Source organism: Topomyia yanbarensis, chromosome 2 (genome assembly GCF_030247195.1).
Source record: "Topomyia yanbarensis strain Yona2022 chromosome 2, ASM3024719v1, whole genome shotgun sequence".
Taxonomy (NCBI): Eukaryota; Metazoa; Arthropoda; class Insecta; order Diptera; family Culicidae; genus Topomyia; species Topomyia yanbarensis.
In genome coordinates this window covers 303,029,245-303,053,720 of record NC_080671.1, presented here as the reverse complement: position 1 = coordinate 303,053,720, position 24,476 = coordinate 303,029,245, and the positions used below count along the sequence as shown (strand labels likewise).

Here is a 24,476-nt window from a genome sequence, read left to right as displayed (position 1 = left end):
ACGACCCCAAGGCATCAAGATGAAACAACGGAACATAGGAATACTCCTTTCAAATTTAGATCTAGGAGCATGTTCATTCGATTTAATATTGTTTTTCTGGATATTTTTGACAGTTACCATAATTTGTATGTAATGTGTGGTTCAGAAGGGTTTGTATGTTGTTCGTAATTAAATTGTATTAGGCAAATTATTTTAAAATTATGCTTTATAAGAAAACTCTGAGAGTGTCCATCTTACTCGGGATGTACGTCTTCGACACACTTCCCCTATACATTCTTGCTGATACGTTTGGACAAGTTAGAGTGGTTAAACATTATCAATTTTTGTTTTTGATGTAGTTTATCTTTAAGATATTTCATACGTTACGTTTTTTAGGAACAGTCTCTAGAAATTTCATCAAAATCGAAGTAATACGATTTGAGTTACAGTTATTCAAAAACTTAAATTTAAGGGTCGTAGTGCGCCAATGACATTTGAATTAAAGCAGAGCTGATTTGTTTTGTAAAAATTGCCATTAATTTAGTGTTCCAGAGTCAAACTTTCACAAAATGCATTGTTTTCACTGAGGAGATTGTACTTTGCTATTTTTGTGCCTTCGGAATTAGTATTGTCTTTCTTAGTTTTAAATATATAACCCACAAATAGGTATTTGATTCGACAATTTTTGTATTGAACTGACCGGCACATTTAAAAACAAGTTAACGTTATACCTTATAGAGAACAATTTGAATGAGTTGGGAAATAAACTGTTTTTAATATCAATTTTCTTTATCTTATTGAAATCAAAGATGATAAACAACTTTGCTGAAATTGCTGAAAATTTGGCCTGGGATTCACTTTGGAATATAGCGCCATCTATGCGTGAAATTGGAATACTTAATATTACTTATATAAATATGTAGTTTAATCTAGCACTTAAGCTATTATTTTTTTCTTGTTAAAAGCTAAGAAAGACTGTACAAACGTCATTTAGGTGACCCGAATCGCTCTTGAGAAAACATCTGACAGCGGCTTAAAACTTTTAAAATATCAGTCATGATAAACTAGTAATGATTAAAGTGCGCAAAAAACCTATGTTACCAAACGGACTGAGAGCAAATTAAGGACACGATGAATTTCAATTGAGACAAGTTGAAATGATTTACAGTCACAACTTTGTTGGTTGCCCCACCAGCTCTGTCAAACTAATAAATACGGTACTAATGTAAAATGTAGGGTAAAGAGCCGTTTTTAACCTCATTAGGGAGGGAGCCGCACTATTCTATTTATTACGCCGCCTAAAATCAATGAAATGCGTATAATTTAGCATTAGCATCCCTGCTTCGTTCCTAAAAACCAATAACATACCAAAAATGTCCTGAGAATGTTAAAATGCTTCTGTTTGAATGCAACGAAAACTCGGCCCGAATGCTCCTATTGTCGCACAATCATTTGAGCCAATGCGTTGAACAAAGATGATATACGCTCCTCTAACAAACGGCTTCACATGGGTAGGACGATAATAGAAACAGAGCAAAATAGGCTCTGCTCACATCTTGCACTTTTGTCTCTTAGATTGTGAAAGTTGAGATGAGATTTTGAAATTCATTTGCTTAACAGTGGGATAATGGCCTAAATAGCGGAGGTCACCTAAAGCGTCTAACCAGCGAACTACGAGTGTAGTACCAGTGGCATAGCCAGAAATTTGGTTGGGGGGGGGGGGGGGGGGGGTAAGGTTCCGTTGAAGAACATCTTATTTTTTTCAAAAAATGCTTAAATTCAATATGAGTTTTATAAATTATTGAAAATTCAGACCAAAGGTGGTCTAACAGATGTCATTCCAATCTACAAATAAGAAAAAATAACAGTTTTCAAACCTCTATAGATTATTTTATTATTTCTTGTATAATATGTCAATGAAGTCAAAGATTGCGATCTTTTAAAGTGGGATAAATATTCGAAAAAAAAATTCAACGTTTAAGATCACCTAATTTAATAATCCTTTACTTCGAAGGTTTGACACTTCGAGAAATTTTCCTACATAAACTAGCGCATGCTTTGATATAAAAAATTTAGTGATTCATTCTCATAGAGGTAATTATGGAGAAATAACTCTTTAAAAATAGTAAGGGACATGGTGCCTTCAACAAAACTGTTAATAATGTCATTTTAAACAATTTTGTTGAAAATATGATGGCTACGTGAATACAGCATATCGAGATATAAATGAACATGCTATATTTCTCCTTAATAAAGAATAATTGACAACGATTCCTAATACATAGCACACGAATTTTTTTAAAGCCATTCTAATAGCCACTAAATAGAAATATATTGAAATATTTATTAATTCTAATCCTGCTTAGAGGTTATTCATATAGTTGATAATACAACAAAAACCAAATGAACATAAAACCAATCCTGACTTGCTAGAGACAAACTGAAAACGTCATTTATCAGCAACTTCCAATTAGTTTCCGAAATGTTATTCTTGTTATTACCCGCATTGAATTTTTGTCAAAACTCTAAACTCAGCAAATGTTGAAATGTATGCAAGTTTTCGGTGAGCAAGTTAATGCTCTATAGACAATCAACCTGTTCAAACTTAGCTTCTCATTCCAAAAATTGTCTATACCATATCTTGGAGCATATGAGCAAATGAGTTTATAATAATTCAGAGAGTTATTTTATTTTACATTGACTTCAATGTGACTACTATGGGATTTCGGCTAAGTTACAAGATCCCCTTCCCATAATTTCCCAAAAGTCCTCATGATGTTAAGCACGGTTCTCAATGTAGTGATCAGAGAATATTTTCCAAAAATAATTTGTAGAAGATTTAATTAAATTCGTCAGTATCAATAACTTTTTTCAATCCAATTAATTTTGGTTTGTGGGAGTTTTAACCCCCAAAACCCCCCTGGCTACGCCACAGTGTAGTACCGATGCTAAATGAAGATAACTCACTTAGGTTAAACCTAATTTGTAGCTATCAAACAACTTTTACGTTTATTTGAGTAAAAGAGCTTTCTTTTGTTTGCAATTAGTCGCGGAGGTTATGCATGTAAACCACTTTGTTGACAAAAAAGCGCTGAAAAGAAGTGACTGATTAAATTGGCGGTTGAAAACTTTTTTTCACTCGGAATAAACATTATCTGTAAAATTTCCAATATATCAAGGTTTTAGAATAAAATTTAAGACATTTAGGGAAAAAGCTTCCTTTAGCTTCCCAAATCGTCAAAATTAAGGAAATGCCCTTTAAAATAAGGACTTTTGTAACCCTAATGGTTCATTCAAATTATTAATATGTTGGCATTAAAAAAGGCCAACTGCACTATCTGAAGTTGGGCAATATTCTAAAATTGGAGATTTTTGAGATGTTTTCATTCTGCTCTTTTTAGACAATCATTTTCATAAAAATCATGATGGCAAATTACTATATTTTTCAGCACGTATTTCTTAACAACATCACAATTTTAAAAATACGTGAGACCGACAGGATGTATTTTACAATGTTAATAAGTCATAACCGAGCGATGAAATGTGAACCAGGGCACTGACTACCAGAAACAGGCATCAAACGTTGACTGTCTCATTTTTTACGATCTCACTGAATGTGTTTCACAGAGCCTCCATTACAGATGATGTCTTGCAAATAGGTGACGAATGCGAGTGGGCTTTTATCAACTTGTATCACATAGCAATTACGGCGATAAACAAAAGGGAAACGAATAACAATAACCATGGCATGAAAAATGTGTGGGTTGTAATGCAACATATATAGTATTGAGATGATTGTTAAAAAAGGCGTGCCTGAGATGGAACGGTGCGATTAGCTTTGGTTTGCGAGATCGTTGGGGATGTTTTTCCACTCCAAACGTTCACAGAACCACCCTGACTACATACAACTGGAGAATGTCATGTGAGAAACATGGAGATTTTACTGCTAGGAAAAGATGACAACAGAATAATAATGATCTCTTCTCACTTCAGCACTTTGTGTATAGAGCTTAAAGAAGAATCTCGAAGGGGCGGTGAAAAATATGAACAGAATAAAATAAACGGATATTTGTCTACATGAATGTGATGAGTGACAGTGGGAAACGACAATAATACGTAAATATAATAAGAAACAATGCACAAACTAAACAATAATAAAACTAAAAGGGAAAAAACAATAAACATAATAATGATGCATGGATGATGAACAAAATACCTCATTTCGCAATGGTGCTTGTGGTTGCGGTTTTGGCTTATCGATAGATTCGTCGGATGAAGATGATTCTTTCTTTTTGACAACCTCTTTAATGATCAATGCTTTAGGTGGTGGATAGCGTGGCGGTGCTTTAATTACTTCAACAAAACTATCTGGAACGTCTACTGGAAGCTCACGATGTGGACCAATATCGTACTCGGGTGGGCCCAGGTCACCCGACGAGGAGCTCCTTGTACTGAGTGAACCTCTTGAATTTTTCAGATAATCGAACGAATCGAAGCCGATTGATTCGCAGGCAGAGCCGAGTGAGGAAGGCCCTTTACTGGAATTTTTCTTACAAAATTCATTGCTACCGTCCAGCGAGGATGAATTTTTGTCGCTATAGCCATCAAGAGGTTCCAGCTCCAAGGAGACACCTCCGTTTACATGTTTCGGTACTTGAGGCATTGCATTGGAAACATGATTTACCTGTGTTGTGCTGCGTGGTGGTGGATATCGTGGGGGTGTTTTGTTGCGAGCTATAAATGATTCAGGTACATCTACTGCCATCTCCCGATGTGGTCCTAAAACAGTATTTGAAGTTCAAACATTAACCGTCGACCGAGAGGTTCAAGTTCAATCACTTACCATTATCTTGATTAGCTGAAATCATATTGTACATCTCAAAGTCCTCCTGATAGTCATCAATAGGCAGGCTAGGTTTTAGTGTATCATCACCACCCAACACAACGATGCTGGAGCCGGACCGTCGGCGAGACCTGCGGGTGAAACGGACAGAAATGCGGTGTTAATTGCTTGCATTCCTGAAACTAACTGCAGCGAAAAACAAACGCCACGGGTATGATTTACATTTTTCATCAAAACTTTTGTTGTGTATGCAAATAGATCGCCAGCCCGGCCCAAGTGATGCAAGTACGTCCCAAACGTACACATTTGTAGCCGAAGCGATATCTCCCCTAGTCCCACCCGGAGGGAGTATTTGCAATTCTACTCTGCTCGTACGTAGATGATAAGTTTTCCATACTGAAACAACCCGTAATAGATATTAACGACAGATCGCAATTACGCGCGTACATAAATAATGACAGTCGAGAGGCGTATTATGCTGCCATCGTCACATTCTACATTTGCATCACAGTTATTTGTATCCACAAATATGAAATCAACCGGCCAACATTCCAATGAATCACACTGCGGTTAAAAAAATTGGGCTGGGTTTAAATGTAATTGATGAATGATAATCTAGTGAGATAGAGATATTATTATAACATATTATTATTACAATATCTTTTTATGCTGTCAGTTTTGATCAGTCTGCTAAAAATAATTTTACGACAGTTATACCTATTCCCATAATGTCCCATAATGCAAAACGCTGTTCAAGATTTATATTTTCATTGTGCCTTGTGGGTGAGACAACCATGTTTTGATATTTTTCTTAATATATTCGAAACAAAGTTGTTAGTTTAAAATCAAGTATTATGAATCCGAGGTGTATAATCCAACGGATAACTCATTTTGAACAAATATACTTTTGGGACTTTTATGCTTTAAAGGACAGTATACGTAATCTACCTATCAAGCATGTCTATTATACAGTTTTTATCTCTATCCCATACACTGCCGTTATACGCCCAATTGTCCCATGTTGCAAAACAAACAACTGGGAAGTTGAAAATTATATTAAAAATTAGGGGAGAAACAGTATAACAAAGTTTTATATAGAAAGTTGCGTGCATGAAATTTAACGGACAACCAATAATATTTAAACGACTTACATCGAAGAGGCGAGGTCAGTCCGGTTTTTACGCGGGAAGTTTATAGCCGATTTTTACATTCTAATATATTGGAAGCGGGTTTTACGAGGCATATTATGTTCTTGTGATTTTTATTTTTGGTCGCTTATTTGAATCTACTGCAACCAACACTCAAAGCCTCATTCTATCAAGTTGGCGGGATTTTCATGCAAAACTTTATGCACTTGGCTTCATTTCAAAGTGATACTCCTTAATTCATCGGTCGAGGTCGTCATCTGCTCTGTAAATCCATTGTAGGCTATTTTAGAATCTACATGAACAGTGTGAGGTAGCAAAACTTAATCAGCACTCCAGTGAAGAAATATTCACATCGCTAATAAAGTTTTAAATGGATGGAAAATTAGTAAGGGGTTACACTGCGTTAATAAGTGATGTAATGAACAACTACGACTTAGGACGTAGTAGGACATGAACCTGTCACCATTTAGCAGTTTAATTTCAAGCATGCCGATACCCATGTTGACAGGGCTACGTACAAATCGTTTATCCTTCTGCAGCTGTCAGAAGTAGTCAATACACTTTTACGGTCACTATATTTTATATCAGTAATAATAGAAATATATAAAGCAAATTCGACAGCGCTTGAAATTGTTTATATCGCGGGGTTATGGTTTGTGCGCGAATTTAAAATGTGATCGTATAAAATGGTTTAGCCTTCGCTACCTCGATCCGAGTTTATGAATTATTAATGAATCAAAAAAACTCAACACTGTGTATATAATGTCCATTGATGATACTCGTGGCAACAAAGGATAGTTCAATAGAGGAAACTATGTTTGGTCACTTATTATCATTATAGTAGAATGATCAGTTATCTACCAAACAAATACCATGCAGAGAGCGTCCAGGTCAAATCGCGAACTAAAATTTTTCCTTTCTCTTTCAATTTGAAGTTTTAAACATATGTTGGTTGTTGGATATATTTTTCTTCAAAATTTGTCCACGTTTGTTAATGTTTAGTTTGGACAGTTATAATACTTTCGCTCATGCTATCGTGCTTAGGTGTTCAAAGGAAGTTTCGACAATATCATTGTGTATATTATATTAGGTGTATTTTTGGATAAACACTTCACCATTTTCGTAAACTTTGTATTCATTGCAATCTTGTAGAACAGTTAATTTTAAGTAGCTTTGCCGGATAATTATTTAATAGTAGAAATCTTTAAAACCGATTACAAGATCGATTTCTGCTACTTGTTCTAAAAAGTTTCAGATACAATCAAAATACCTATCTTTTCGTCGAACAGAACATAAGCAAATTGAAGCCTGTTGTACTTCTATTTTAAAATAGGATCTGATCCCCTAATATAGAGGCAGACATCTTTATAACTTATATTGAAATCAGCGTGAAAAGACTGTAGATGACAGTCAATTGATGAAAAAAAGCTTTTACACATATATGAACCCCGAGAATAATTGAATTTATTTCATCAAAATGGGTCATTCTATTCAGAGTCGTCAAAAGGTGAGATAACACAGCTCTCACAAATATCCCATGTCATGCTTCCATGCGTGTCTAAGGGTGCTTACAGAGTGGCGGCGAGAAGCTGCGCTGGAGCTGGAACTGGCATTAGAATGCGAGATGCGAGAAACCTGCTTGCTGCAAACCAAAGGAAGGATGTCAGAGTGAAAGCTGAGCGGATCGGCACCGACTGCCTGCTTTTACTCTGACAGGCTCCATTTGATATGCTGCGAGCAGGTTTCTCGCATCTCGCATCTTAATGTCAGTACAAGCGCCTGCTCAGCTTCTCGCCGCCACTCTGCAAGCGGCCTAAGGGTGCTTACAGAGTGGCGGCGAGAAGCTGAGCTGGTGCCGATGCTGACATTAGAATGCGAGATGCGAGAAACCTGCTTGCTGCAAACCAAAGGGATGATGTCAGAGTGAAAGCTGAGCGGATCGGCGCCGACTGCCTGCTTTTACTCTGACAGGTTCCATTTGATATGCTGCAAGCAGGTTTCTCGCATTTTAATGTCAGTGCCAGCCCCTGCTCAGCTTCTCGCGGCCACTCTGTAAGCACCCTAAGTCTGTTGATGACTATTTGCCTGTAGATCGTGTTATCACTCGTTAGTTTTCAATCTAATAAATGCATCGCAAAGAAGACACAGCGAAATCTGTCTAAATCTGTCCGCAATAAATAGTGATCCGGTCCATTACTCAGATAAGATTAGCTTTTCTATGCAATACTCCCATGGTCGGTAGTGTGGAATTCAAATTGTCTTTATTTAGAAAACAGGATTTTCTCGGTAGCCGACTACCCAGTCTGAACAAGATCTCTTCTTTTTCGTGCGATCGTGTATTCGAAGGCTACCTAAACAATTGCATAATAAACGATGCTTTACAGGTCGCATCGCTTGCATGGAGCGAATACTAGACCTTATACCCTTCTAAACCTCCAACTCCGCGAAACCTATGGAAGAATCTGATGAATCGTCGTCTTTCTGCTAAGTTGGTGGTATGGTATGAATACCTACTTACAATTTCCTAAGGAACTCTTATTAGATAAACAGCAGTCAAACATGATGAAACCAGTGTGCAATTCGCCAAAATCATCGTCACAATGCAACGCAAAATTGGTCATTTCATTTAGCAATTATACTCATTCGAAAACAAATGTATTTTAGGCGCTTTTTTCAGACCTGCGATGTTTGTGAATGAGACAGGAATAAACGGGTTTAGATGTAGAACTGGGCTTAGATACCAATCTAGATTGCCGCTGAAAAAACAACTATAATAACCTTTGGCGTTTTCGTTTTTTAGTGGTGCATACACCGGTATAGTGCAAAAAAGAAATAGCCTGATTACACTAAAGTGTGAATGAATGTAGCACCGACTACACAGGTGTAGCGCATTGTCAAAAACAAAAATACAAAAATTTTTAGCGTTTCGGATTCTCATCAGTAACTGGCACTAGTCTATGGGCTAGTTAGACGATAAATCTAAACTAGCACCAAAGCTGGCATTAGTTAGACGCTCAATCCTAAATCCAAAAAGTCATACGTCTTGCATGAACTAAGCAACTGACATGTTCCAAATGATGTCTCGAAAGACAAGCACAGAAGCTCTGGTTTGCTGATGAGAATGCGGAATCAGAAACATTTTTTTTTTGGCTTGCGAACCAAAACGCCCAGGCTAACCTGAGCTTCTTTGCTTGTCTTCCGAGACATCACTTGGAACATGCCAGTTGCTTAGTTCACGCAAGACGTATGACTTTTTGGATTTAGGATTGAGCGTCTAAATAGTGCCAGCTTTGGTGCTAGTTTAGATTTATCGTCTAACTAGCCCAAAGACTGGTGCTAGTTACTGACGAGGAGAATTCGAAACGCTAAAAACTGATTTTAAGTTAGGTATTGTGCCCTCCAGCACGAAAAAAAAAATTCTTTTGCATAGAACATTTTTTTTAAATTGGAAATTAACCCTCCGGAAGTCGCGCAAATGGCTTTCTGAGCGAGCACTCACTGGTGCCTTAAGATAATTTCGCTAGATTTTCAAAGCAGCGTGCACTCAGTGCACTAGCGCGACTACCGGAAGGTTAAAAAAAGAAACTTCCACAAAAAATAATTAAATTGCGTCAGATGATTTAATGAAACTTTCCGAGACATGAAAATGGAAGCGACCGTCAGTTTTCAATTTGGAACTTCAAAGTTTTTTCTTTAAACCCTTTATGTTTCCGTTTTCTAAAGCACATTAGCCTTAAGCATAAACATTAAGCACACATCTTAAGCATAAACATTTTTCAATCTTCAGTTACTGAATTTTCGAAAAATTAACGTATTATAAAAACTAATTTTATATTCAAATCATTATCACACTTTGGTCAAAAAGACAACGGAACGTTCGGCCTAATGTTAATAACTGGAAACCAGGTAATTGGGGACGGGCATAGCGTAGTTGATAAATTGAAAAAAGGGTAATTTCTATTTTTTCTTCTCTTTCTACAACTCGACAACGAATAACGAGTAGAGCGGCGCACCTGCTTCTACGGTTCTCGAAAACCTTTTATCACATTATCTTCATCGTTTATAACAATTTTGAAACGGCATTATTAGCAAAGTTTTGTACCATTTGAGCTCTGTATCTAAAGGGGTAGATGATTCCTTATTTATCTCTTAAGTTAGGGTGTCATACAATTTCATGACTAACTCGGCACATCAAATCAATGGATTGCGGTTGAATCGGTATCAACATATTTGCTTCGTTCCCAAGAAGTTACAAAAGATAATAAATCTGGCGCGAGCAATATTTAATACTCGTGTTTGAGTTTTCGAAAATTCGAATCAAGTGTGTCATATTTCAGCTTTCCATTCGAGACAAAAACGTTGAAATCAGTTAGCCAATATGGCTCTAACAGATGTATTTATATATGCAGGATGATCTAGAGAAGCTCCGATGATTGATATAATCGACAGAGCAAGAATTTTGCAATATAAATATGTTCTCTTCCCTGAGATGTTTTAAGTGCTATTTGAAGGGAATATTGCTCTATACATAAAGACTCAGTTTTTGTCATGGAGGCGCTGCAAAGTGTCCCTGATAAGAAAGTAAAGTTCCATGTAATGTTAAATTCCAAGCATTGGATATTTACGGAGTGCTTTGAGCTATTTGAAAACAACATCTGATTCACACATATTTGTGACCGTATACATTCAAAGCTTGGCATGGTTTTGAATCATAAATGCGTATAAAAATAAAAATAAGAAACCTGAGGCGGAACGTTGAATGAAACAGTTGTACAACGAACAACTACCAATTCGGCCGACCTGCTCGAGGTCCAAAAGCAAAGAATCATCAACGCCGCTCTTGTTCTAGAACCTCGGGTCAAACCGGAAAGAAGAAGCAGGAGGATCTTGTTTGGCTGGAGAATTTATACAACGCATATCATCCATCTAAGCGCACACTCACACTTACAGAAAAACGATCGACGCTTGGGAAGGGAGAGGGAAAAGATACGGATGGAATACCAAATCAACCTGTATATTTTACCTGCCACCGCTAGGTTCCCAGCCTGTGTTACTTCATCGTTCTTGTGCTATTACCTTTTGTGCTTCCAACGAGGGTATGTTTGTCTCCTTATGGCTTGGGAACGTCTACGGTCACTACTACTGTGCGGAGGAGTTATTTGCTGCTTTTTGTAATATTCTAGTGCTGTGATGCTTCAGCGAAGCCCCGAACGTGAAACAGAGCCCAAGAAAGGAAATAACCATTTTAACGTCTTTTCTGCTTCCATGCCATTTACAAGTGTTCGCACTGGGCCACACATTCCCTTCGTGTCTGAGTACAAAACCAAAAAAAAATTAACAACTTTCTTCAGCGACCAACCGTAACATGCAGTTCCTTCGATTGAAATTCAGAAGTTTTAAATGATAGTATGAATGTGCAGCCCCGGATGGAAAGGGTTCTAGTGTCAATTGGATGGAAAATCCACTGCTACCATTGTCCCGGAATCCATTGAAACAGGTTTAAATTCCTCCAACAGATTGTAGAATCAATACCGTGGTATTGTCTTCGTTGCTCTGATGCATAACCTGAACTAGCTCGTAGTAACACTGCATTACCAGGCTATCGATCAGACTTCTTAAAATGAGAATCTAAAAATCCAAATCTTTATTTTAAAAGAATCTGCCCTAGATTCTTAACACCGAAAGTTTCTCGACATCTCCAAATAAAAAATTGGAATGTCAAGGTGTGTAAAATGTACCATCCCATCAGTCAACATTGCGCTTGGATCATTATTTTTCATTGTTGTTGAAACGAATACATCATCATATCCGGTATGTTGACGTTGTTAACCAACACCGGAAACCATGCTACGCGCTTATTTGTTCTTCATTACCGTTCCTATGTGTTCAGTAAACACCAACCGAACAGAGCAATTGAAAAATAGGGCACTCCTAAAAATCAGATCGAACTGGTGCACATTGTTTAGCCGAAACGGCGCCGCAGGTTTGTGAACATTTGTAGCTAATGGGTTTTCCTGTGACATATATATGCGCAGTCTTGCATTCATCTTGTATTGATTCGCAAAGATCCCTCTAACGTATGAAACAGTTCTCTGCTTTTGATTCATCTTTCCCACGGATTTTGAAAGATGTCCTGAAAGACATTCCTTTCTATTATCCTCTCTCTCTTGTTGAAATGTAACCGGCGTTGAATCACGATTTCTTTGTTCCTCCCAACACACATTTTCCGGTTTTCATACTTTACCTTCCCTCTCGGGCTCTTCTCGTCACAGCTTTCTTTGGTCTGGTCTCACAGTTGATGTTTGTTTATTCTAGTGATTTTCAATTCTTTAATCCTGACGATAGACTGGAAACCCCCAGAAAAGTAATGAAGGAGGATCTAAAGTTACGCTGCACAGTGATTCCTCTTCATGCAGAAGATGTAGAAAAGTCAAAAAGTATGTTAAATATTTTCGAGCAATAGTTTTCACATAATTTTGGGTCGTTGATTGCAAATATGAAGTCTAAATTGTCCTTGTACCTCAAGGGGGAGGGGGAGTGCTTAAGGTATAATTGTTGAACATATTATTGCGCTTAAGTTTTTTTGTGATGCTAAGAGTGCTAGTGTAGTCAGTCAATCTCCAGCGTTTCGAAAAATGTTGTTTCAGGGTACACATCATAACATAACACAAAATTTACCGGACCAATCGTTTCGAAATTAATATTAATTTTCATATGCTTTTTCAGGTAACTTTCCCTATTCGTTCGATTTTTCAATTTTGCGTAGCACTTAGAAACAAAAAAAACCGATCTTCGCTAGAAAAATCGGCTAATTGCAATAGTATAATAATAATTTAAAAAAGATTCCCTTTTTTGTGTTTGAACAGACAAAAATGTTTACGCAAGATGTTCCAGAAAGTTTATTAATATTTTTGATTGATCTTTTGATATTCAGAAGTTAAGATGTTTCAGAAGTTCTGAATATATTTATTTAATTGTTTCAGATAGACTTGCGCAATTATCTATAAAATTGCAGAACCAATTATTTAAAGTAATTAAACTGAGAAACCAAAATTTCTTTAATGGTATAACTGTTACGAATTTTGTAACAAAATAAAATAGGATTGAACGAAACATATTTTCGAACAATTCCTTTTTAGCAAATTACATTTACATACATACATTCTACAATGGAACAAAATATCGAGCAAGTGACGAACTGAACTTTGAAATACTATACCGAGCAAACCGTTTATCCAAAACACCTGAAAATTTGAAAAACAAAAATTCATATTCTATGCAATATTACAAAAATAGCTTCAAAACAAAATTAAAAGTTAATTGTTTTAACTTTTTACGCCTTGGCATCACTGTGAGCTGTAAAGTGTAATCATTGGTATTTGTTCATTTGGAATTGAGCACAAAGCGTTATGCAAGTAGCATGAAGAGTGAAATATTGGGTAGCTCCATTGTACTTTTTTTCGGAGTATTTGAGTATTTGATGATGTTTTCTTTCGCGGAAAAATGTCCGAAAGAACACCTTGGCACAATCCTCTTGGGGAGAATTTACCATCTATTAAGTAATTCAAAAAAAGGGAGATTCCATAAGACACCGGTCGACCGCAAAATATCACCATCGTCGATTCGAACGCAACTCAACAGTTGTGTTCGGTTTATGAATCTTCATGATTTTCTCTGCCAATTGCAATATTTTGATACAAGAGCAGTTTGTCAAAAGCGCGTAGACGTTTCCACGCATATTGATTTCAATTTTTTGTTCGATTACTATACTTTATACAGCCAAATTATCTGAGAACGAGTTGTAGAGAATGAATACTTCTATACGAAAATATATGCGCTAGAAAAAAGTTATGCCATTGTTCACAAAAACAAAAATTTGTGTTAAAAATATAAATTGCAAAAAAACCTTTTTTTTTATTATTCATATTTCGTCAACAAAAACCTAAAGAGAAAATAAATATTTTGAATGTGATGGCATGATGGAGAACTTATCGGTAAAAAAGCTTTTCAAACAACGACTTTTGAAATATTTTTATAATTCATACTATTTGCAGTCAAAAATACAATTTTCTTTTGGAACATCTAAAAGGCCATTTTAAATCGAAATGCTCATAACAAATATTTTTAAAGAAAGTACCACCATTAGCCGAAAGAGGTGTTGCTTTAACTGTCTTGGAAAACGATAAAAGATGTTTGTTCTTACACCATTGGGAAAATCTTCATCAAAATAATTCAGCAATACTCTACCAATGCCCCGAATACATTGATTCATTTTCATGAAAATTTTTCCAACGGTTCGTTTTCCAATATGGTCGCTTATTGAGGCGTTCTCTGTTGAACCTTAAAATGACTAAAGTTTCACGCAGAGAATTCAGTTTTATGCGCCGTGATTATTAGACCAAAGTATATTAATACAATTTAATCAAACACAATACTTTAAAATAAAATAAATTGGCTACATAACTTATTTATCTTATATGTCTTACTATCACTTTATAGAATAAATTTTTTTGCTGATTTTTGAATGGAAAAAGTCAAAAAACATGATAAAGTAAGCTTACCCTATTCATAGGGTTCTAGAGTGCCACGCACCAAACCTTCTTAGCTTTATTGTGCATAGTTTGGACAGTGAAAAAAGTGCCTGTTCGTGCATTTCGGTTTGCACCTTCCTTTCTTATACGTAGTTGAAGTTGGTGTAAAAAAATGTAAAAATCTTCAATAACTTTGAAACGAATAAGTATTTTTACATACAGTCTTCAACAATATTATGTAGTTTTGATACCTACATATTTGTCTTGAACATAGTTTGCACGTAAACTTACAATGAAAAAAGTTATATTAAAAAAACTAGATTTAAGGGGGTTTCCATAGAAAACGTCTTATAACTCGATAACCTTTAGTCCTACAAGCTCAAGTTCTTCAACAAAATTCTTCACTATGAGCATTTCTAAAACTTTGTCGAAGACACCAACTTTCTACCTCGTCAGTATAAAAAGTTATTTTTTTTAGTTCGATCATAGTAAGCCATGCATAATTTCAATTATTATCAGATTGTGGGGAATATTCATACAAACAATTCTTCAAAAGACACCCTGTGAATATATTCGATGGTTTGGCCTCTAGTGAATTCAGTTCACGTTTTTGGCATTTCCGAGCACTGTGCTATGACGGTTCTTGATGCCACCATGTACTTTCAAAGTTCGTAAGTTAATCTCACACCTTTTTCTCAGGGAATTCTTGACCGATTTTTATAAACTTTGTTTCAAATGAAAGATACAATACTCCCATGGACTGTTATTGAATTTCATTCGTATCTGATATTTGGTTCCGAAATTACAGGTTGTTTATTGCGACCACATAGGAATTTCCCATATAAACCGGTACAATCGTAATACTTCAAAGGTTAAAAATCTATTTCTATTTGCAAGTCTAGATAACATTATTTCTATTTACAAGACTAGATCACTGATGACCAATCAAAAATTCTTTGAATATAATGTCCACTATCGACAGTTTCGGAATTTTCGGGTTCTGGACTATTCCAGAATTAGTCACATCGATTACTCGGTGATGACTGAACCGATTTTCATAAACCAAATCTCAAATGGTGCGTATAATATGCGGTTGGGCGTTGCATACTCCATCTAGCTCTCAACTTCTCCTCTCACCATCTCACTCTACATCACCCTCCCCCTCCCTTCCCTTTGACCTATATTCTCTTCATCCGCCATATTCAATTTTTAGAGATTTTCGTCCCCTAGCCATTTATTATAAGTGAATTTGGAGTTGCTGAGCTCAAATTTGATATCGAAAAGATCGAATCAATTCATCTTATAGTGATAATTTGATTTTATCACACATTTTATGATATAAGTTCTGCAAATAGATGATGATGAATACGAATGAGAACATAAATAAACTATCCGATTCAATTATCGTCAACTCGGTTCTTGCGGATTAGATTTCAATGTACTTTAGTGAACTGTAACCTTTTCTTACTACAAATTTTATATTAGATGATAGAATCTATCGACATTTTTACTGACTTTCAGCTATCAACTCGGTATCGTTTGTTGGTTTTAAACAACGATTCTATCGATTGTTTGTTTAGGCTAGCCACAATTCGGTTGATTTCTTAGCTGTGTTTTCAATTTATCTTATTTTTATTTATCTTACTTATCTTTAGAAAAAAGCGGTTCTTCGGTAATCTAGCCAAATATTAAAAGACGCCTTTCTACTACTTATTCGCAAATTTATAAGTATTGTTGATGTCTTGTTAGCTTAGTGCCGGCTATCAGAGATACTACTTCATCAGCATTTAACTTCGCAAACTCTGTAGCATAAGCACTCAAGTTAACTGGCAGAATTTTCATAATTGCTTGCATCAACTTTTGACAATTCTAATACAGTGAAGATCCGTTTTTAAGAGCCCTTTGGTGAATTTTAGGCTGTTAAAACGGAGATATTGACAAAGTCGGGGCATATATTTTTCTTTCTTTTTAATAAACCGAAGCTCTTAAAATATTCTTCTTCAGTCTCTAGATACAGCTTCATAACCCTTTCTGATTATTTAGTTTAAATTCCGTTTAATAGGGCCAGACAACGCAAAATTTAAAATGAAATTAAAATTTGGATTTTTGCCTTTCTCATATAAAGAAAGGTTACGCAATCACTCCAAAAATCGATTTTTCAACCGAGGCCCGGAGGGCGATTCTGTTCGTCGAGATCACAAAATGCCTTTGGGTGTATGTATGTGTGTGTCAAATAATGTCACTCAATGTTCTCAGAGATGGCTGAATCGAATTGCACAAACTCAGTTTCAAATGAACGGTATAACGCTCCCATAAGACGCTATTGAATTTTTAGTTGATCGGCTTTCCGGTTCGGGAGTTACGGGTTAAAGAGTGTGGTCACATAACAAATTCCCAAATAAACTGGTAACCCTATGCTATCTGAATGGTGTAATACATATTCAAATACGTTCAACATTACTTGGATTTGCGGTTCTAGATCGCTAATGACCAATTAAATTTTCCACATTGGTCACCTATGACGGATCTTGATGCCCCATGGGAACTCGTCAAGTTCCCGAGCTAATGTCGCAACTATTTTCCAGCAAACTCTTAACCGATGTTTACAAACTTGATTTCAAATGAAAGTTATAATACCCCCGTGACTGCTATTGATTTTCATACAGTTCTGACTTTTGGTTCCGGAGTTACAGGTTGGTTATTGCGGTCACATAGAAATTTCTCGTATAAACCGGTACAATCGTAATACCTCATAGGATTAAAATTTATTGAAATGAACATCAAATTACTTCGATTCGCAGGCCTAGATCACTAATGGCGAATCAAAAATTATTGGAATGTATTGTCCACTATCGATAATTCCGGAAGTCCCAGGGTTCCGGGAAAATTCCAAATCTAAAGCCACTTCGGTGATGACTGAATCAAATTTCACTAACCTAGTCTCAAATGGAAGGTACAATATGAAGTTCGGTATTGAACCCTCCATCTACCCCTCCACCTTTTACCTCTCAACCCTCCTCCCATCACTCAGTGTCAATGTCGACATGTTGCTTATCAGGTTTGTGACAGTCGTGCACTTAAATATGTTCAATGCTCATCAAGTGTAATAGACATTTCCACAATGTAATATTGAACATAACCAGCCATTAAATCATAGTTTGGATAAATGAAAAAGGCAGAATTGCACCACTAGGTGGATTAAAACAGGTTTTTTCTTAAATTTTGCATTCGAAAGAACATGTGTGCAAAATTAAAGCTCCTTTTTCCATATACATCTTCTAAGAGTAGTGCTTTGAACGAAACGAACATGTTAACGCGCACAGCGTCGTCAGCGCCGGATATAACTCCGACATTTTGAAATTTTTAACAGCCAAAAACTCACGGTTTATGGTTTTCATGATTGCTCAAATAAACTTTACTATTTGAATTCGTAGTAATAATAGAAAAGCACCTTTTGCCACATCTTAAATAGAATTAAAGTAGTGTTCAGGGTATTTTCAGTGTTAATATGCACCAGACTTCCATAAAAAACCATTGGTTGGGTATTACATATTAAATAAGAAACCAAATAAGGACTATTGTAAATTACCAATTCTTCAAAATCCTCATGTTGTAGCGGTCGTCGTATTTTCGTTCGTTGCCCAGCTTGCGTAAAGGTATTTTTATGTGATGACTTCCTTTAATGTACCTATCTGCACGCGGCCTTCCTTGACTTGTGCAATTTCAGCGTGCCTCTTATCGGCTCTCTTTTCTGCTCAGACGCAAGTAATATCATTTCCACCACCAGCGCAGCACCAAACACCATCAGCAGCAGTTGTATGAAAATTGCATCCAAATTGTACCTTCGCCATCGACAGTCACTGATTCTTTATGAACACTTATCCAATGTTTTTTGTCTTCCTTTTTCAGTGCAGCAACTTATGAAAGTAATTATTCACGCACATCGATATTTATATCACTTTTTTCCATTATACATAGTTCTTTACTCCAATAATTCACTTGTTTGAAACTATTGCGGTTACATTAAATGTGGTAAATCTTTTTATATAATAATTTTATTGAAACATTGCTTTGAAAAAATCTTCCTTATCCTAACTACGCAATTAACTTGAATTTCACTTCGCGTATAACACAAACGTATTTTTGCAACGGATTAGTGCAGTCTATTAGCAATCTTCAAGTATCACCAAAGGCTCATGCTGTTGCCACCGATGCTAAAGGAAACTCGACATTTGCAGATGCTTTTAGCGATTGGAAAGTAGTGCTCTCGAACACACTATTTACTATCGCTGCCCGTCCAGTCATGAAGCTGATCAGTGGACCATGGGATTTAATGTGTGGCAATGGCTTGTTAGCAACAGATCACAGCGGAAGCACAAGTAAACAAATGTCGTACTACATTGTGACTCGAGAACCGGTTGCAAAGCGGCCGCACGCCATCGATCAAACACAATGTGTGGGGCTGGAAGTGGCCGGCTGTTAGAAACTCACCGCCTGGCTGGAAACGTCATTTTGATTAAGATTTTGTTACATATAACGCAAAACAAAGTTTTTTTTTTACTATGTAGAGTTTTGCATGGGACTCATCAAAGCCTTAAGAAGGAAAGTTTGTATCATTATCTATTGTGAATAAATTGCGTTAAAAACTCAGATCCAAGTAGGCGTGTTGGACATTCCAGATGTAAGAAGTAATGTGTTTGCGCGCATGTCTTTGCTGCAAAGCAAACCTGGCAGCCTAACATTATTATGTGTGCAACCTGTAGACCATCATTGAGCAACGGTGCGGATGGTCCATTGCCAATGTTGTGCTTTCTATCTCGACTCTTTCGTTGCTCTGCCCCAACTAGTTGGCAGACCTTCCGATCAGGTTAAACCCATTTGATGCGCCAGAATAACCACGGATAAAAAGCACATTTTCCAACTTAGACATGGTGCCAACCACGGGAAGACCAGCTTGGCCAAGCCTTTATAGTCTCCTAGCTGGGTAACAATTAATTAGAACCTGTTACGCTAGAGCGGTTAGTCACCGTTGTAATTGGTCTCGCACACACAATGAAATAAATAAGCAAACTATCCAATGGCAGTAGAACGATTTTTGAAAAAGCTTTGCAATATTTCTCATATTACTAGGAAAGGCGCGAAATATTCAAAGTGTTTGGATTTAATTTGAGGTTAAATTGTTTGAATCCACATGAGTTTGAATGACTTAATTCAATATTATCACTTTCTTTCTAACCTGGTCGCGCGGTCTAACACATGAAACGGTGATTGATAATGAATCATCATGGTGCATTACGTGGTTTTAAATGTCTAACTTTGCAGTGTAATGTTTTTCAATGTTCATCCCAACACAGTTGATGTTGATGTGGGTTAACCAAAATCCAAAATTTATTGTCATAAGTAGTTTCGAGCGTTCTCATGCATCCTTTATAAATGCAGCATTAATCTCGAAAGCAATGACTTCTGCATGAAAATGGAGGCCATGTCCATTTCAATCAACCACCGATTAATAAATTTTATTTGTGTAGTCCTTGTTCAGTGCTTAAATGTGTGTAATGAAAACACATTGAATATTAGAGAAGGGAGCTGCTCAATTAGTTCCTAAAAACTGGAATCGATTAGAACAAATCATTGAATGCAACACTGGACACGCCCGTGATGCATAAATTTTTAACTTTCCTGTATAAAATCGCGAATGCCAGTTAAGCCCCGAGCTACGTTCAATGATACAATTGGTATGCCCAAATCGAGCATGCAACCGAGCGTGGATACATACTTTAAATTGTGAACAGAAACAAGCGCACCATTGGAACCAGCCGAGTACCGGCGCGAAATTGATTCCGCTAAATAGTTTGTTTTGTGTTCTGTTTCACTAATTCCATAATCAATTTTTGTGTATATTTGAACATACCAGGCCGTATCAAGTTACACCATCATAGCGCATATCTCGAGCGGTCTATCGGTTGGTTCTCTATGCTTGCTTAGTGGTCGTCCGCAAGCACTCGGAACATATCGGCCTTGTTGTTATGCCTTTATGGATGGCGGCAACACTTCGCTGCTAATTAGGGTGGTGCCCATTTCAACGTTTCGCTCGACAGTGCGAAGCCTTTCTAGCCAATTTGTGAGCCATTGCAATTAGAGAATGTACAGAGCGTTGCAGGTTTAGACAGGAATTACTGCGTTTGTTGCTAACCAATTGAAATTACATATTCTCGAACACAAAAGAGGCGAAGCATCAAGTGGCCTGAAACGATTTAAATTCTAGTCCCAGTTGCAAGAGAGGAATTATTTTTATGAAGGACTAAATGTTAAATTTGTACCACTCTACTGGTGTTAGCATAACTAAATTTCACTGCTGAAACTGCATTAGTACGTCACATTGGTTCAAGTTTCACAGCAAGCAGCGCGCGCATACCTTAGCCACAATCAATTTTTGCATCTTGAAATTGTGCAAGCAATGATAGAAGGGTGCATCATCCGTGCTAAAGTCTAGGTGCTGCATTCCGGGGTTTTGCCGCACTTCGATAGCCACAACATGTTGCTTTGCTGCACATGACACTGGGAAAGTGAACCCTCCAGCAATAAAAAAACAAGTGAAACACTATCCAATTGTTGACATCGGCTTTGTTACACACTCGATCGCTCTTTTTCGATAGAACTCTTCGGTGTTCACCATCAACTCTAGGCAATGAATGGCTTCGTATAAAACATGTTCGACAATAGTGTAACCCGAAACTAATTACTGCACAAAGTTACTGCAAAAAAAGCGTATTGCGAAGGGAAATTACACACGATAAAAAGCATAAATTAACCGACCGCTCATAAACACGTTCATGAAGAAATTCAACCGTTCACTTTCATTCTTCTTGCAAGACTGACGAGCAAGTCCGATGGAAAAATGTACCTGCCTTAGCCAGGCGAGGAAGACGCACAGCGAGGCAGAAAAGAAACCTTAAACCATTCGACCGAATCGTATTTTTTAACTGTTTGCGTTTTAAACCAGCCGTTGCTGGCCGGTCGTATGTGTAGTGAGCTGAGAACCGCTGTGAAACAAACTGAAATAAGGATATAGTGTTGGACTGTCTGAGAAAATGAGGCAGTGCGGGGAAAGAAGCACAAGAACTTGCCTTCTATGAACACCTCATCCTACGAAAAATAGATTCTGTAAAGAATTGAGCAACAAAGAAGGTTGAAAAGCCAATAAAGACAGGTAAAAAGCAAGTTGATGTAAAAACCAAACAGCAACACAAGACACATTTCAAAGCAACGCAAAACTTTGTGGGACTGTAGGGGATGCCGGATTTTTTTCCATGATTTGGGAAATCGGTCAACTGAACAGAGCGAGAAAAGGGATTTATTGTTCCAATAGATCCATAATTAAAATCTGTGTTAAAATCTGTGTTCAAATATTCTAGGAGATACATATTGGACTATGTGGAAATTGATATTGGACTATGTCTCAGAAAGTTTTATCAATTACACAAGGCAAATGTTTTTTGCTTAGTTTAATTATAGGAGCGTTATCAGATGAGTTGTGTTTTGGGAGTAAAAGTTATTTTTAAGTCCTGATTACTCAAACAGAATCCTCGACAAACATATGGTTAGGGCTCAAAAATTCACTTGGGGGAAAATTCCGGACGAACCGTTAATCGCCAAGCACAGGTGCAAACTAAAGAGAAAAGTTTTCTCTTTCGTTGACTTGGGTAATAACAGTTTCTCCAGAATTTCTACTTAAAGTGAATTTTTGGGTTTGTTTTTTGAGCATTAATTGTATGTTGGTCGAGAATGTATGTGTATTTTATTCATAATTACTTTTCACTAAACATTAACTTCTTATGCTATTTCGACTAGGATAGATGATCCTCCATTCATTTCACTCACCCATACTACACATTAGTACCCATTGGTTGGAGGAGCGTGTTGTATTCCTGTTTTACCCAAAGCAGTGTTTTTTCGCAAATCATGCAATGTTTTCAGTTCTTTTATTGGGAGCTGTATTTTCAGTGAATGATGCCCGTACAAGTATGATTTTTTTACATTTATTTTTTGCAAATATGGTGGGCAATATTGCGGAGGCCATTTGTGCAATTAACTTTGTCGAAAACACAAAGTCTGTATCCATAAAGGAGGATAAAGTTAATTCGGTAAAAAGACATTTTTTAAAAAAAATTGTGGCAATACAAAGAGTTTTAGTAAATTTATTTAATTTTCATATACTTATGCCACAATTGAACAATATCTTCTCAAAATTTCATTACAAAATACTGGGAATTGGACAAGTGACAGTAAATCTACGGAAGCGCATCCTCGTAAACTTGTTTTGCGCTGTACTCCGTGTGACTTTGATATTTGGAGAAACTTTGATCACTCGAAACTTTTGTTGATTGCTTATTTAGTTAGAATAGTTTACCGAATCATTTATATTTCAAATGAGTTTTACTCCAAACTGGTAAATACTAATTTGGGACAAAAAATGAAAATTTTAAGTTGCCTTTTTCTACGACTAACAAATGATAAATTTTCATAAAAGGAAAAAAATTCTTAGTGAGTTTTTGTTTCTCTTGAGACTCTGTTGAACCAAATGTGTTTTAAAAGCTTGTAAATTTTAATTTCATTTTTGTCGTTTTATCATTGAGAGAATCGGAAGCCCGAAAACACTTGATCATTAGTATTTCAATTTACAAGTTTATTGAAACTAGAGAACTGTAACTGCTTTTTGAGGGTTAAGACATTTTTTGTAAGCTTAGTTCACAATTATTTCAAATTATTTCAAGTAATATCAATGCTCCAACGCTGTGAAATGAATCAAACTTTTTGTTAATTGATAAACCACTGAAATAAAGCTAATTTAGCAATTGAAAATGTTCTCAGATTCTTTTATTCTAATTGGACTTGAATTATATGAATTGTGGTGACTAGAATTTTTAATAATATTAATATATTTGTTTCAATTTAGATTGACGTCTATTTAAGAATAAGTAGCTTTGCAGAATTAGTTTAAACTAACATTTGAATGAAAAATATTGATATCAGGAGATGTAGGTACAGGTACATAGAAGTAATCAAAGTCACCCCGGAATACGAAAGCGGTATTTAAATTAAAATCTTTTTTTTTGCAAAATTGCAATATGCCGCTAATTACAAGGAAAACCATTTCGTCTTGTTCTTCATACATCAGTACATGGTTAACAAATATTAAACTTGAAACAAAATTGTTGCGCCTCAAATATGTAATGAGTCATCACTAATTACGAATGACTACTTCGAAAAAGGATCGAAGTCACAAGTTATTTACTGTGCTCATTGATATAATTTTCGCTGGAATTACTTATTTGTATTTTTCAAAATACGAGAATTATTGATTTGTTCTCGCACACCAAAAATTAGCGTAATTCCGAACTTGACACAATTTAACAAATTGTAATGTACGAAAAGACGAGATACTACCGTATTCCATTTAATTTTACACGAAACGTATACACCGAGGAAAAAGAACCTGAGAATTTCATAAGTCTTGGCATTTAAACCAGCCTTCTGATGATACCATTGAACGCTTTAGAATGCCATAGGCAGGCTTATGAAGTCGTGTATCTTTATTCATGCACTCCATGGTAGTACAAATTATGTATTCCATAAGACAGTCTTATGATTCAATATATGCGTTGAACAATTTCATATGTTTTTCTAATGAAACCCGTATGAGATATGTTATTGATTCTATAAAATTATATTTTATTTTTCATAAACGTCACTTTTGAGAAAAGTTCATAATAGAAGGCCAACTAGGAGTTAGTAGTTTTGGGCCAGCACATTTTGGTTGCCGCGTTCTGAAGCAAAACAACCAAGATTTTTGTGAAATTGAAACAAAATTTTAAATCATTGTTTTTGTCTTCCTCATATTTATGTTATTCAATAAATTACTGAGTGAATTGAATCAGTTTTCATGGTTATGATTTTTCAAGAAGAAATCCGATT

At 36.2% G+C, this 24,476-nt stretch overlaps 1 protein-coding gene and 1 long non-coding RNA gene across 9 annotated transcripts in view; one reads left to right on the top strand and one right to left on the bottom strand.

Moving 5' to 3' along the window:
• Nucleotides 1-24,476, bottom strand: part of LOC131683409 (protein PALS1) — a 141,280-nt gene that overhangs the window by 36,125 nt on the left and 80,679 nt on the right. For 6 of the 8 annotated variants that reach the window (XM_058965376.1, XM_058965377.1, XM_058965375.1 and 3 more), the window contains 2 exons: nt 4,823-4,953; nt 4,196-4,758 (listed from right to left, as the gene is read on the bottom strand). In XM_058965376.1, coding sequence (XP_058821359.1) covers nt 4,196-4,758; nt 4,823-4,953 — 694 coding nt within the window. The remainder of the gene's footprint in view (nt 1-4,195; nt 4,759-4,822; nt 4,954-24,476) is intronic. The other 2 variants (XM_058965382.1, XM_058965383.1) reach the window with 1 other exon arrangement.
• LOC131683411 (uncharacterized) overlaps nt 1-24,476 on the top strand; it is a 148,551-nt gene that overhangs the window by 46,622 nt on the left and 77,453 nt on the right. The window lies entirely within an intron of this gene.